A 14783-nucleotide genomic window follows, 5' to 3' on the forward strand; every position below is an offset into this window, starting at 1 on the left:
GATCATTGTGTCAGTTGTGCTCATAAAAAACAGTTTCTTGTTATGAACAAGTTGCAAATGCTTTTGTACATCCATGCAAATGGGTATGTGCAATTCTCTGTTGTTTCCTGCATTATCAATTGCTTATGTCATGTTGATCAAAATGTAGAATAGTCTCACCCCCCCAAAATATTTTGTTCATGGCATAAGTATTTACATACAAGATGGCTGACCAAGTTGTCATAACATTTTGTCATAATACTTATTTATATACATTTCCATTAGACTTTTTTTTCTACATCTGTATACAATTGGTACATTTCTCCCAGGTGAACTGAGAAAAACTGTAAAATACATTAAGTTGAACTGGTGTTTTAATATATATCCTTGATCCTATATAATATATACTACCCTTTATAGGTAGAGATTAAATAATAATTCAATGGAACTGTTTGTAACTGAGTCTCTTGCTATCTTCTTCTCTTAAAGGGGAGCCACGTCAGTTGTGTACCGATGCCGTCAGAAAGGCACCCAGAAGCACTATGCTGTGAAAATGCTGAAAAAAACAGTAAGTGTGCTGACAGACTTCGCTCCTCGTGTTACAAGGCTTTGTTCTTTGTCTTGTATTGACAAGGAGTTCCTGGTCAGGACTTCCTTCCAGCTGTGAAAACCCTAAACCTCACCGTTGTTGTCTTCCATTTCTCTACATCACACTGCAGCATGATGGGTTATAATTGCTGTCAGCTAGTGCCGTTGACAGAGCAGTACTCCACAATCTTTGCCCACATACCGTTATTTGTACTTTCTTGCTTCTGTGTAGGGAATACTAAGGTTATATTAAGCTTCTGTAATGCATATGCAAAATATTGTGCTTCATGCTACAGGGCTGTGTTCTGATTGGATGTTCTAAGACATTTCGTTTTTTTTAAACACCTTAAAAACATTGTTAAAAATGTTAATGTGATGAGAATATAGTCTTACAAGCAAGGGAATATTATGGACAAAAACATGACAGAGATTCTTGAAATGAAACTGAAAATGTCAATTATTCCGCTTATAGTTGTCATGAATTGTCATAAATTGTGATTTATGACAAGCTTTCTCAGCCTGAGCATCACTGGAGTCAGATTTGATTTTAGTAGCTTTTCATGTGATGCACTGTATGATCTAATCACTGGTTGATATATACAGTGCTCAGCATATAGGAGTACACCCTATTTTGAAAATGAATATTTTTATCTATTTCTTAGTGAATATAGGCGGTTTCTTTTGGTGCATTTAAACAAAACAGATTTATTAAACAGATATATTTATTAAAATAATACTTTATTCACCAAACATATTTAGAAATTGAAAGATAATACAATTAAATTTAAGCAAAATATTGCAAAAAAAGAATTATAACCTACAGAATTTCAACAAAATTTTTTGCTTCTCTTGATTTTTCCTCTTTTTATAATTTATTTTAATATTTTTCTATAACATATAAATTACGGTGTACTAGTTTTGTTATCGTAAGTTATTTTGTTAGATAAGCTCCAGATTTGGCTTCAGTACTGACCAATCCAATGTATATGCACAAATATAATATTGTTGAATTCCAGCGTTATGCATGTGACATTTGCAGTAAAAGCTCAAAACATAAATTCACATAGAAAGTATATGTTAACATTATATTGAAACATCTGTTTATATTTTCCAGAACAACTGACCACAGAGTTATGGAATTCGGAAAATAAATATGCGTTATGGATGTGATCAAAAAAGTCTGCGAGTTTACAGTATAAAACATACTTTGTAGAAATTCTGTGAATAAACACATTTAAAACTTCTAAAAGTCCTTCCTTGGTCTTATCCATATTTCTTTGCACGTTGAACACACCTCGGCCACAACAGGAAATAAAAAAACTGCAACTGTGTTAATTGCGTTAATGTTTTTAACGCATAAAATATTTCAAATTAATCGCATGTGTTAACGCGCTAATTTTGACAGCACTAATATATATATATATATATATATATATATATATATATATATATATATATATATATATATATATATATATATATATATCAAATGGCTGATTTTGCTTGAGTCTATTGAAATTTCACCATTCACCCTCTGTCAAACACAAAGTTGATTGGTAAAATGTATTGGCTTTTTTGCATTCAATATGCGCTCGTTTTTGTGATTGTTTTAGAACTTCCAATTAAGCCCCCATGGAAGAAATGACTAGGAATAATAAACAGCAGAAAACGGTCAAACAACTTGCTCTACAAAGAAGTTTTTGCATGACTATACAGACCAAGTAGAATAATATAATAAGAAAATATAAGTTTGCAACATGACAAGCTTTTTTAATATCTGTGAATGAAATGAATAGAAGTGAATGAGACTGGAAGTCTCGAGACAAAAAGATTCAAATGGCTGCGCCCACTGGTACGTGAAGAATAAGGTTAATAGGACACATTGTTATTCTTTAGGTGAAAATAACGTGTAACTTAATGGACTGAAAAAAGGGTTGTTTTGGTTTATATATTCTATATCAATTCGGACTATTTGCTTCTGCGCTTGGAGTGGCTGTCCTTCTCTGACGATGTCAGTTTGATGGCTTCAGCCACAATATTCTTAACCATGTCCCTCTTACCATTAGTTTGCTTTGATGAAATGATGCACAATATCTTGGGATGCACGGTATATCAGCAGCCATATTGATATCAGCTGATAAATGCTTTTTTAATGTTATGGTTATCAATCTGATATCAAAATTAGGCTGATATCTTTAAGCCGATAGATTAGGTACTTGTACAGAACTTTCTTCCTTACACACATGTGGGAACTTGTTCAGACTTGTCAACTGCATAGGCATAAGGTTTCCAGTTCGGCTGCACTGTAATGGAGCTTTCCTCGCATTGTTTATTCCTTCAAAGTCCGTCCTTTCTTTCTTATCCACGGAACTCTCGCAAAGCAAATAGGCTTATAAATGTTTTTTAAGGAATAGATAAAAGCAAATGGAATTGGCATTTATCAACACAAAGAAGAAATATTTTATTGCTAAATTCCTAAGGCTCTGTTTCTGGCTGTTTTGAAAAAAATTTCATGTTCATCATTCTATCAAATTAAAGACAAATAAGACGAAACCAGTAGGGGTGTCAAAATTAATTGTTTCTTCGATGCAAAGTGATGCAGATGCGAACAATTTGGTATCGTTTCAGTAATAATCATAACCTGTTATTATGTACTGACATCATTTATCACATATGTGTTTTATGGAGGTAGGAGGCCGCGAGTAAACTCACTGCTTGTGAGTTTGCTGGACAGTCTTTCACTGACAGGGAAGTACATCAAAACCCAGCCAGAAAAAAATGAAAGCTGTAAACTCCCTCTCTCTTACTCTCTGCGGCCCCTTTGACACGCTGGCGTGTTCGGGATGTAACGTTTTATCTCTTCTCTCGTCTGTTACCTCAATAACGTTACTTGTGGATCCAGACACGAACGTGTCTGCAGAGCAAGTTTTCTCTGTAATGGATCAGCTAATAGCCACAGCCGTTTAACATCAGTGTTGTTTGCTGAACAGCGCCAGAGCCACTTTGGCTCACAGTTAGAGCCAATCACAGCCTTTTTTGTTGAGTCTGTGACCAATCATAGGTGTTCTAGAACTCGCTCGACAACACTCAAAAAGCAAACGGGATAATATTAGTTTGCTATTAGACATTAGTTTATATGCTATAAATGCTCATGTTTTTCTGTGCATGTACTTTGAGCAGGTAAAATTTAAGGTACAGAACATACAGTTGAAGTCAGAATTATTAGCCCCCCTGTTTATTTTTTCCCCTAATTTTTGTTTACTGGAGAGAAGATTTTTTCAACACATTTCTAAACATAATAGTTTTAATAATTCATTTCTAATAACTGATTTATTTTATCTTTGCCTTGATGACAGTTAATAATATTTGACTAGATATTTTTCAAGACATTTCAAGACAATTTCAGCTTAAAGTGACATTTAAAGGCTTAACTAGGTTAATTAGGCTAACTAGGCAGGTTAGGGTAATTAGGCAAGTTATAACAATGTTTTGTTCTGTAGGCAATTGAAAAAAAAATAGCTTAAAGGGGCTAATAATTTTGACCTTAAAATGGTTCATAAAAAAAATCAAAACTGCTTTTATTCAAGCCGAAATAAAACATATAAGACTTTTTCCAGAAGAAAAAATATTATCAGACATACTGTGAAAATGTCCTTGCTCTGTTAAACATAATTTGGGAAATATTTTAAAAAGAAAAAAAATAATAAAGGGGGGGGGGGGGGGGGGGGGGGGGAATAAATCTGACTTCAAGTGTATATCTGACTTCTTGTATTATTACAAGATTCTTGTAATAATTACAAATAATATATGAATATATATAAATTATACATTTTAATACAAGAATTATTGTGTTGCTAAGTAAAATATAAAATTGTTTATGGAACGCATCGTCAATGCACTGTGATGCACCGAGATATCAAATTGATGGCATGATAATCATAACCGAACCGAACTGTGAGACCTGTGTAGGTTCACACCCCTAGAAACATGTTTATATTCTGTGTATTTGACGAAGCAGTCAACCCATGCTGGCGAAACCTAAATGAGATATTTATAACTGATATAAATGAAAGATAAATAACTTTGTGTAAGCACGAGAAAATCTCGCGGGAGTGCGGTAAAAAAAAAAAAATATATATATATATATATATATATTTACCATATTAGGTAACTTACTATGTTAGGTGTGCAATCTGACACAATGACGAGGACACAAATCATAGAAATAAAGCTTCTTTATTTTGGTCTCTTGTCAAGACAAGATCTAAAACAGATCTAAAACGGTTTAAGGTTTTAAACGGATTAAGCCAATGGAAGGCTGTATAATTTTTATGCACAAACTTACTTTTTCTCTCTCTCAGATTTCCCTCCTTTCGCTTTTAAGTTGCTTGTTAATTTGCTATGCGATGTAAAGGAAATAATTTATTTTTGGCATGCTGATATAAGTGAAATCGTGAATATAGGTCTAAATAATCACCTTGCAATTTTGAAATTATTGCTGTTTTTACTTTGAGTAGGCTATTCTAAAAGCTTTTAAAAATAAAATCAGTTGTTCACTGCATAAAAATATAACATTTTGAAATATTTATCAACTAGTATATTGGTTATTGGCCTCCAAATCTAAAGAACTATCGGTTATCAATATCGGCCCAAAAATCCATATCGGTGCATCCTCAACAATAGTAAAGCCCATCTTCCTACTTAATGTTTCACTTCAGTTGGAAGTCCATCAGCATACTGAAATAAAAGGCCCAGCAGCTTCTGTTTGATGTGCACTTTAAATTCCAAACAGAACAACGACAAACTAGGAAAGAAAAGAGCCATTATACTAAATAGATTTTTTGTCACTGTAAGTTTAGTACTTTAGAATATTTCTTTTAGAAATGGAAATATGTTTGATTTACTTCATTTTTTAAATTATTTCTGTGCTGTGTTGATGTTGCTATTGTGCTTTATGTGATCGTAATAGCTTTATAATTGTGCAACTAGATCACTTTGTACCCTGGCAATAACTTGGTTGTTCTTTCAGGTTGACAAGAAGATTGTACGAACAGAGATTGGTGTATTACTGCGCCTCTCTCATCCAAATATAGTAAGTCTAAAGGGGAAAACTCCAGGGCCATGTCTACTTGTGTCCTTTGAAAGTTATCTAGCCTAAAATATGCATAAATCTACAAGAACCCTCGCTTAAATTTATTCTGTCTCTGCAGTACTGTCTGTGTTTGATTTAGTAAGGTCTGGTTATGCAAATGTTAGCCAGAGATTGCTACCTTTGACTACATCATTAATTAATCATGTGATGCTTTTGAATTCCTACAGTGAAACGCTCTCTTCTTTTTCATGCCACTTTCTGTCAGATCAAACTGAAGGAGATCTTTGAGACCCCTGCGGAGATTAGTCTCGTGTTAGAACTTGTTACCGGCGGAGAATTGTTTGACAGGTCAGTTCACCATGGGGGTAAAGTGCTACATGCTAATAAAGGCTGATTAAGTTGTGAACGCCATGCTGTGCATTGACACTTTTCCCCAGAAGCGTAATTAATGGTGTTTGCTAAGGCAAGCATCAATATTTCTATTAATCACACTTTGAGTCAGGTTTTTTTTGTGCTTCAGATTTCATACCTTTAATCAGAAGAAGCGTGTTTGCAAAATACTGTATTTGGGGAAAAAGCACTGAATCATATAAAAACACATTCGGGGTGCATTTCCAAAAACCATCGTTAGCTAACTAAGGTCGCAAGTTTCGTTGTTACAAACATAGTCCGTTAATGTGGCGTTTCCCAAACTGCATCGCAAACTTGTACGCTTGCAACTACACCACTAGAGCTGTAGTTAGAAGCATAGTTCCTGGCTGTGTTCTATTGCCTGTTATCCCCCCTATGCCCCAATTATTTAGAACATTCTAACATTTATGATGCATTTATAACATTATTATTCATTTAAATAATTTGTAATGATTTAAAAAAGAAACATTAAAGTCATCTCACTTAGGTGTAATTTGCTTTCAGAGTATTTTTTTTTCAGTTCCGTTTGTGCGATCTTCATGTCTACAATTGCGCACCTTTTGCAGTGCACTTTGAAAACATTGATGTCATTTTGAACTCAGCCGTAGCTAATAAAACTATAGGTTACCTATTATCTAAAAGCGGAATTTACGTTACGTCTTCAAAGCTTGTAAAAACAAAAATATATAGCATACAATAATGGTTTTAATTTATAGTAGGCTATTTCTTACATAAAATACAACAGAAATAAAATGGTCCTACAAATGATCTTTTTTTGTTGTTCAGATCATTGAGTAAATATCGTTTTATTTGTATTTTCAACTAGTTTTTATTTGAAAGTTTTCTGTTTTATTTTTAACTTTAAAGTTTTAGTCATTTGTTGTGTGTAAAAAATAACAACTAGCTTTAGTAAAATGTAGGTATATATATTTCACATGTTTGACTGTAATATTTATGAAATACCTTTTATGTGTTAGTTTTAGTTAAAACTATTCAGTATTATATATTCATACTTATTCAGTATTATCTAATTTCCCATTTCAAAACATTTGTGTCAACATGAGTCATTTAAAAAGCCTCTCCTTAAGAACAATTGATAGAAACGTCTCCATTCATCTTGTGTGCTTAGGTGTGGTTGACTCACTCTAAGGCTGAAAAATAATGAAGTGAAAATTGTAAAAAAAAAAAAAAAAAAAAAAAAAAAAGAGTCAGGGGGCATAATTACACTCGATTCAGAGTTACACTGGAGACCAAATGGTACTTTTTCTTTTCCAGGGTGGTGGAGAAAGGCTACTACAGCGAACGAGATGCAGCTGATGCAGTTAAACAAGTGCTTGAGGCAGTCGCGGTGAGTGTTTCATATTTACTGTCTAAAGATGTTTTTTTCTTTTGTTGATTTAAAGCTGGGTAAATGCATTACACCAGCTGTTCTTAGCTGGACCCAGGTTTTACATTAAACACTAACCCATTAACACATCAAAATGGCAAAATATTTTGGTACTCTAAAATAAAAGCAATGATCCAAGTACTGAGCCTTGTGCTACTCCAAAACAAACATGTGCTTGATAAAATACTCTTTATTTACTGAAAAAAAATTAATGGTTTTATTGGTATGATTTAAGCAATGAAATCACAGCAATGCTGTCTATCAGATCAAAACTTTAAGGGATGTTGATTTATACAAATATTAATAAACTATTTTTCAAATAGAACAAATTTAGACTTATCAATTTTTTTTCAGCCAGTGATAAAATAGGCTGAAAATACACAGTAAAAGAAATTTGTGAACTAACACATGTAGATTATGGTTCATATATACTTTTCAGATGCATAATAATGAAATAATTCAGTAAGTTAATGGTTATTCAGGAGTCAGCAACAGTTTTTTAGCCATTTAGCAGCAGTTTTTTGTTTAGCCATTTAGTAATAAAATAGGCTAAAACTCTACTGCACTCTAGTCATACACTGTATAAGACATTTGTAAATTAAGATTAACAGTTAACATTTGCCATGGATGAATACACAATGCCTGGTGTGTTGAATAGCAAGTTTTGAAACATTTGAAAAATAAAACCAAATTTGTGGGCACTTCTAGCAATTCTAGCAATGAATTGTCCTTCTGCCAAAGTACAACAAGTTTAAAGTTACTACCTTTGGGCAAAACATATTTTTGCAGATGTTAGCAAAGTGCCAGTGCATCAGCCAGCTGTGTATGGCAAACGACATTGGACTGTGCCTGACAAGCCTGTCAGACCCATCAACATTGTCCAGGACCATACCAGTTACTACTGAGGCTAACTATTGATACGAGAGTATGAACTGAATAATAATATTAGAGTATATGTTGCATTATTGACTTGCATTTCTTTATTTCAGCATACTTATAATTAATCTACATCAATCAAAACCATGACTGCTGTTTTCTTATTAAAAAGTTATAATCAATTGACAGTCCAAAGACTACTAAATTGGCCTTAGTGTACAAGTATATATATATATATACTCATATATTATATATACTGTATACATACTTTTCCATACTGCAGGAAGGTCATTTGCTGCGTAAAACATATGAATGAATGAATAAATATACACTCACTGGCGGCTTTATTAAGAACACCTTTTAGAAGGCATTCAGAACTGCCTTAATCCTTCATGGCATAGATTCAACAAGGTACTGGAAGTACTCCTCAGAGATTTTGGTCCATATTGACATGATAGCATCAACCAGTTGCTGCAGATTTGTCGGCTGCACATCCATGATGCAAATCTCCAGTTCCACCACATCCCAAAGGTGCTCTTTTGGATTGAGATCTGGCGACTGTGGAGTACAGTGAACTCATTGTCAAGAAACTAGTCTGAGATTATTTGCGCTTTATGACATGGCGCGTTATCCTGCTGGAAGTAGCCATCAGAAGATGGGTACACTGATGTCATAAAGGGATGGACATGGTCAGCAACAATACTCAGGTAGGCTGTGGCGTTGACACGATGCTCAACTGGTACTAATAGGCCCAAAGTGTGCCAAGAAAACATCCCCCCACACCATTACACTACCACATCCAACTTTAATCGTTGATACAAGGCAGGATGGATCCATGCTTACATGTTGTTGATGCCAAATTCTGACTCTACCATCCAAATGTTGCAGCAGAAATCAAGACTCATCAGACCAGGCAACATTTTTTCAATCTTCTATTGTTCAATTTTGGTGAGCCTGTGAAAATTGTAGCCTCAGTTTCCTGTTCTTAGCTGACAGGAGTGGCACCCGGTGTGGTCTTCTGCTGCTGTAAATCATCCGCCTCAAGGTTCAACATGTTCTGCTTTGATGCTCTTCTGTACACCTCGGATGTAACGAGTGGTTATTTAAGTTACTGATGCTTTTCTATCAGCTCGAACCAGTCTGGCCATTCTCCTCTGACCTCTGGCATCACTGGATATTTTCTCTTTTTCTGACCATTCTCTGTAAACCCTAGAGATGGTTGTGCATGAAAATCCCAGTAGATCAGCAGTTTCTAAAATACTCAGACCAGCCCGTCTGGCACCAGCAACCATGCCGTGTTCACAGTAACTTAAATCACCTTTCTTCCCCATTCTTATGCTCGGTTTGAACTGCAGCAGATCGTCTTGGCTATGTCTACATGCATAAAGCATTGAGTTGCTGTCATGTGATTGGCTGATTAGAAATTTGCGTTAACGAGCAGTTGGATAGGTGTACCTGATAAAGTAATGTGCAATGTATGTTTTAAACTACACCACTAAAAATGTCAAAATGGTAAACTTTTTACTTAAATTGCAAAGTGAATTTTTTAACATCAAAATTGATTCATGTGAAGTACAAGGGGTGTCATGGTGGTGCACGCCCCTTGCACGAGCACCTCACAGAGAGAAGGTCGCTGGTTCTAGCCCTGACTGAGTCAGTTGGCATTTCTGTGTTCATGTGGGTTTCATCCAGGTGCTCCGGTTTCCCCCAATGACATGCACTATAGGTGAATTGAATAAGCTAAAATGGCTGTAAAGTATGTGTGAAATAGTGTGTATGGGTGTTTTCCAGTGTTGGGTTGCAGCTGGAAGGACATCCGCTGCGTAAAACATATGCTGGATAAGTTCCCCAGATGAATAAAGGGACTAAGCCGAAAAGAAAGATAAATGAAGCGCAAGGTCCGTATTGGAAACTCTTAATCATGACGGCTTTAGACTGGGCTATTTTAACTTTGACCAATAACTAGCCACAAAGAACACATTAGCAGACTTCTGAACCACTCCCTAGCAGCCAGCCAATAAACATTTTGTATGTTTCAGGTTTATTGTGATTTATATGTGCCCATCAAACTTTTATGCAAACGTTCGTCAGTGAAACTATTATAAGTGGAAAGGGAATCCTATTTCCAGTATGAGGTCATTATAAAGTGGATCTAGAGTACCACCGGAGGCCTTTAATTGTTTTGTCTCTTTTGAAATGGGCAAGCCATCTTATACTGTAGTATTTGCCCCATTCTTTCTCCCTTCGTTCCTTGTGTGTTGTTTGTTAGGCCTCTTCTGTATATTATGCATACACCTTCTTTATATATAAGGCATGTGCATCTATGTGCATTAGTGCTGCCTAAATTAGAATGTTGGTCTGTTTTTCATTTGTGTGAATGTATTTAAAGGCATTTTCATTTAAAGTGTGTTCTCCACCACTGGCTCTCGCTTCATCAAAGATGGCGGTTGCCAAGGAGATAGTAAGAAAGTGGGCAAATTTCTCATGGGCTGGATTCAGTTTGTGGGCTGCAATAAGAGAACGGCAGCTCCCATCGGGACATAAAACGGAGCAGAGGAAAGGAAACGTGAATGCTGCGACTCCCTTTGAAGTGACCCTCCTTTTCAGGGATTGTTTTTAATGTGTTATTGGGTGAAGAGTTTCACAGTTTCCCTCACAACAACAGAATCTGTGTGCCTGTCACATCAAAGCCAGCTGGCTGTGTGGCATCCCTCTGGATCTGTGTTTTGTAGATTTCAGCCAGTCTGATTGGCTGGGACGTCCTCAGTGGCTTGGGACTTTTGCAAAATCTTTGCAGTTTTTCTTTTGAAGTTTGAAGCTCTCGAAAATGATGCATTTTCATTGCTGAGAATTTTTCTTGGTGAGAAGGTTTGGCAGTATTTGATGCCATCAACTTGATACTACCTTGTCATGTACAGATTTCCAATTGAAGTGGTTGTTGTGGAAAAAATGCATATTGTTTTGTTGGGGGTATTTTAAAGTGTGCTGCTCTGTGCATGTCAAAACACCATTAGGCAGTACTTTTGTGAATAGACCCTTTTCACATGACGTCACGCGGTTTCGGTTTCACTCCACGCAGTGTATCGTTACTTCCGCCTACATTGAAATCCCTTTAGAGAACTCACCCAAGTCAGCTGTATATGTACTACAGAAATGGTTAGACTGTGAATATGGCTCTTTTCTGTTGTCTGCATTCAAGGGGAGACATCTGACATCTAAAAAAAACTTACAGATCATACAGATTTCAGCTTGAACCAAGAAAACGGGACTTTAAACAGAGTCTATTGCTTTGTGTTGCTGTCTTTACTGCAGATGAAGTTGGTATGGACTTGTCAGTATTTGTAAAATAAAGATTTCAGATGTTTACATGGGTGCTGCACATTTTTTTTATGTCAGAATTTTTTTTTTTTTTTTTGTGTGTCCTGAAGAATAAAAAATAAATAAAACTGTTGGTGTTTTACTGTGGTTGTTTACAGTGGACAGCTGATTCATAAACACATTCATATTATTCACACTCTACTGCTCAGTTCTCTGCCATTTTTTTTCTATATAGGTATTTTATTCATGAACATAAAACATATGTCTATTTAATATTCAAATTAAATGAAACTAAATCAAATTAAATCATTATAAAAAATTATAATTGACCAATAAATAACACCAAAAATAACACCAAGAAGACTGCATTTGAATTATTAATTCAAAGGTAGTACTAATATCAAATTAAATCCACCCAAAAGGTGGTGGTAGGACATAATTAATTCATTCAAATGGAGAAACTTAACGAAACATTAATAGATCAGTAAATAATAAATTATGAAACTGGTTGCATTTATAGACATACTTACCAGGTAATAAAAGAAGATTTAATAAGGAATTGTACTTATGCTGGAACATTTACATATAAAAAGTAATATAAATTTATATTTAGGGCAGCATTAAAGTAAAAATAAATCCATTATTGAGGAAATAAACTTAATTAATAAGTAAAAAGGTTGCAAACATATGCTTTTCCTTAATAAACAATAGCTTATACCTATTCTTAATAATAATTTTCAAACTCAGAAAGCAGTTCAGTATTGAAAGAGAAACATTTGGACACATGCCCAATACCAATAATAGTCTTAAATCAGCTCGTGAAATGTTAATATTTTTATTTGTAAATTTTCCTGAGATATTTCCCGTTCATTCAAAGGTAAACCGGAACTAAAAATACACTGCGTTGCCGATAGGGGGAAGTGAAGTGACGTCATTGTGAAAAGGGTCTATTATAATATTTGAATGGAGAACGATTGCCTCACAGGAAGAATGTCGCTGGTTTGAGCCTCGGCTGGGTCAGTTGGCATTTCTGTGTGGTGTTTGCATGTTCTCCCTGTGTTTGCGGTGTTTCCTCCGGGTGCTCTGGTTTCCCCCACAAGTCCAAAGACATATGCTGTAGGTGAATTGGGTAAGCTAAAGTTGGCCGTAGTGTATGTGTGTGATTGAGTGTGTATGGGTGTTTCCCAGTGATGGGTTGCAGCTGGAAGGGCATCCGCTGCGTAAAACATATACTGGATAAGTTGGCGGTTCATTTCGCTGTGGCGACCCCAGATTAATAAAGGGACTAAGTCGTAAAGAAAAGGAATGAATGAATGAATTTTTTAATGAACTTGTACTTCAAGAGTTATAAGCCTTTTCTAAAGGAGATTTCCCTGAAAGGTGTAAACACTTCAGCACTACCAAAACATAAGAATCCCACCATAAAATGTCAAATAAAATAAATTTGAAACAGAATATTAAAAAAATGATTAAAAAAATTATTAATAATACAATTATCACCTTTGGAAAAAGTGTTATTCGAATTAAGACTAAGTACAATGTACCAACACTTGCCAACAATTATCAAATTTGCATAAAACCAGAGAAGTCCATTTCAAGCCAATTCTAGGAGACAAAAAAGGGACTTTCTCTCCAGGTAATTATACAGTAGGAACTTCGTTCTACTTAATGGGGTGGTCCACTACAATATCATATTTTAAACTTAGTTCATGTGTAATGAAGCTGTGTGAACATGAACAATATCTTTAATACGCTCAAAGTTCAAAGCAAAGGGAGACATTAGCTTTTACAGAGTTAGCTTAGCAAAGCTTACAGCGAATGAAGTTTGGGAACTACAAAAAAGTACATTCGGGTTAATGAAGTCATAAACCCTTCAGGTTATGCCCATACACCATGCAAATACAACCTACGAAGCAAAGGGGTGTGGCCAGAGGCGCTGTAATGTAGCAGAGAAAGCTAAAATGCCGTTCAAACACTTCTATTTCTACAGAGCTTCTTCTGTTTCTTTGTTTGGGCTTCCAAAGGACACGACACAAAGACACAAGTGCTTACAGTTTAATTTAAATGAGGGTCCAGAGAATTCTAAAAAAGATATAGCTAGCATTTGACAAAGGACAACTTCCAGAATCTCTCCCAGTTCAGTGCTGGATTCGGCTAAAAACTCCTCAAAGAAGGAGCAGCTCCAACCATAATAGAAGAAGCTATGGACTGTGAGCCACTACCTGTAAGTATTTCGATTTATTAAAATTGATCTATTACATGTATAGTGTCTAGCGTTAACGGTATGTTGTAGCAAGCACATAAACAAGGATGTAAACAATGGGAAATGCTATTTGGCACAGCTAACTATTTAGCTACAAATTCATATTTATCCGTCAAACCGATGTAAACACCCACAGTCTTCAGCAGTAGAGTCTTGACGCTTCCTTGTGATGTGGGGCCTTTTCGCGAATCACAGCACATTATGTAAGCTGACCAATCAGAGCCTCTTGAGGGCGGGCTTTTTGAGGAACTAGGAAATGTGACAGTCGTTTTCCTGTTAGCTGCATAGCACTATATAATCAAATAAGATATATGACACAATAATGGGATTTTTTAACAAATGAAGCATGAGCACACATTGTCTTGCACCCCATAAACACAACCAAGCCTTAATAATACACTCTGGACCACCCCTTTAAAGACCAAATAGACCCCATCAGACTGATCCGAGGCGTCTATTTACTGTAAACAAATAAAGAATGTAATAAGGTTTCAGGCGACGCAGTGGCACAGTAAGTAGTGCTATCGCCTCACAGCAAGAGGGTCAGAGCGTCGGCTGGGTCAGTTGGCGTTTCTGTGTGGAGTTTGCATGTTCTCCCTGTGTTCATGTGGGTTTCCTCCGGGTGCTCCAGTTTCCCCCACAGTCCAAAGACATGCGTGTATAGGTGAATTGGGTAGGCTAATTTGTCCGTAGTGTATGAGTGTGAATGAGTGTGTGTGGATGTTTCCCAGAGATGGGTTGCTGCTGGAAGGGCATTCGCTGTGTAAAAATGTGCTGGATAAGTTGGCGGTTCATTCCGCAGTGGCGACCCCAGATTAAAAAATGCCGGAAAAATGAATGAATGAATGAAAAAGGTTTCAGTGATTATG

General features: G+C 35.7%; 1 protein-coding gene across 1 annotated transcript in view; it reads left to right on the plus strand.

Annotated features, from left to right (window-relative positions):
* Positions 1 to 14783, plus strand: part of camk4 (calcium/calmodulin-dependent protein kinase IV) — an 81517-nt gene that overhangs the window by 36794 nt on the left and 29940 nt on the right. Inside the window, exons 3-6 of the mRNA XM_056458407.1 lie at positions 469 to 547; positions 5597 to 5659; positions 5925 to 6007; positions 7346 to 7418. Coding sequence (XP_056314382.1) covers positions 469 to 547; positions 5597 to 5659; positions 5925 to 6007; positions 7346 to 7418 — 298 coding nt within the window. The remainder of the gene's footprint in view (positions 1 to 468; positions 548 to 5596; positions 5660 to 5924; positions 6008 to 7345; positions 7419 to 14783) is intronic.

Source organism: Danio aesculapii, chromosome 5, assembly GCF_903798145.1.
Source record: "Danio aesculapii chromosome 5, fDanAes4.1, whole genome shotgun sequence".
NCBI classification, from domain to species: domain Eukaryota; kingdom Metazoa; phylum Chordata; class Actinopteri; order Cypriniformes; family Danionidae; genus Danio; species Danio aesculapii.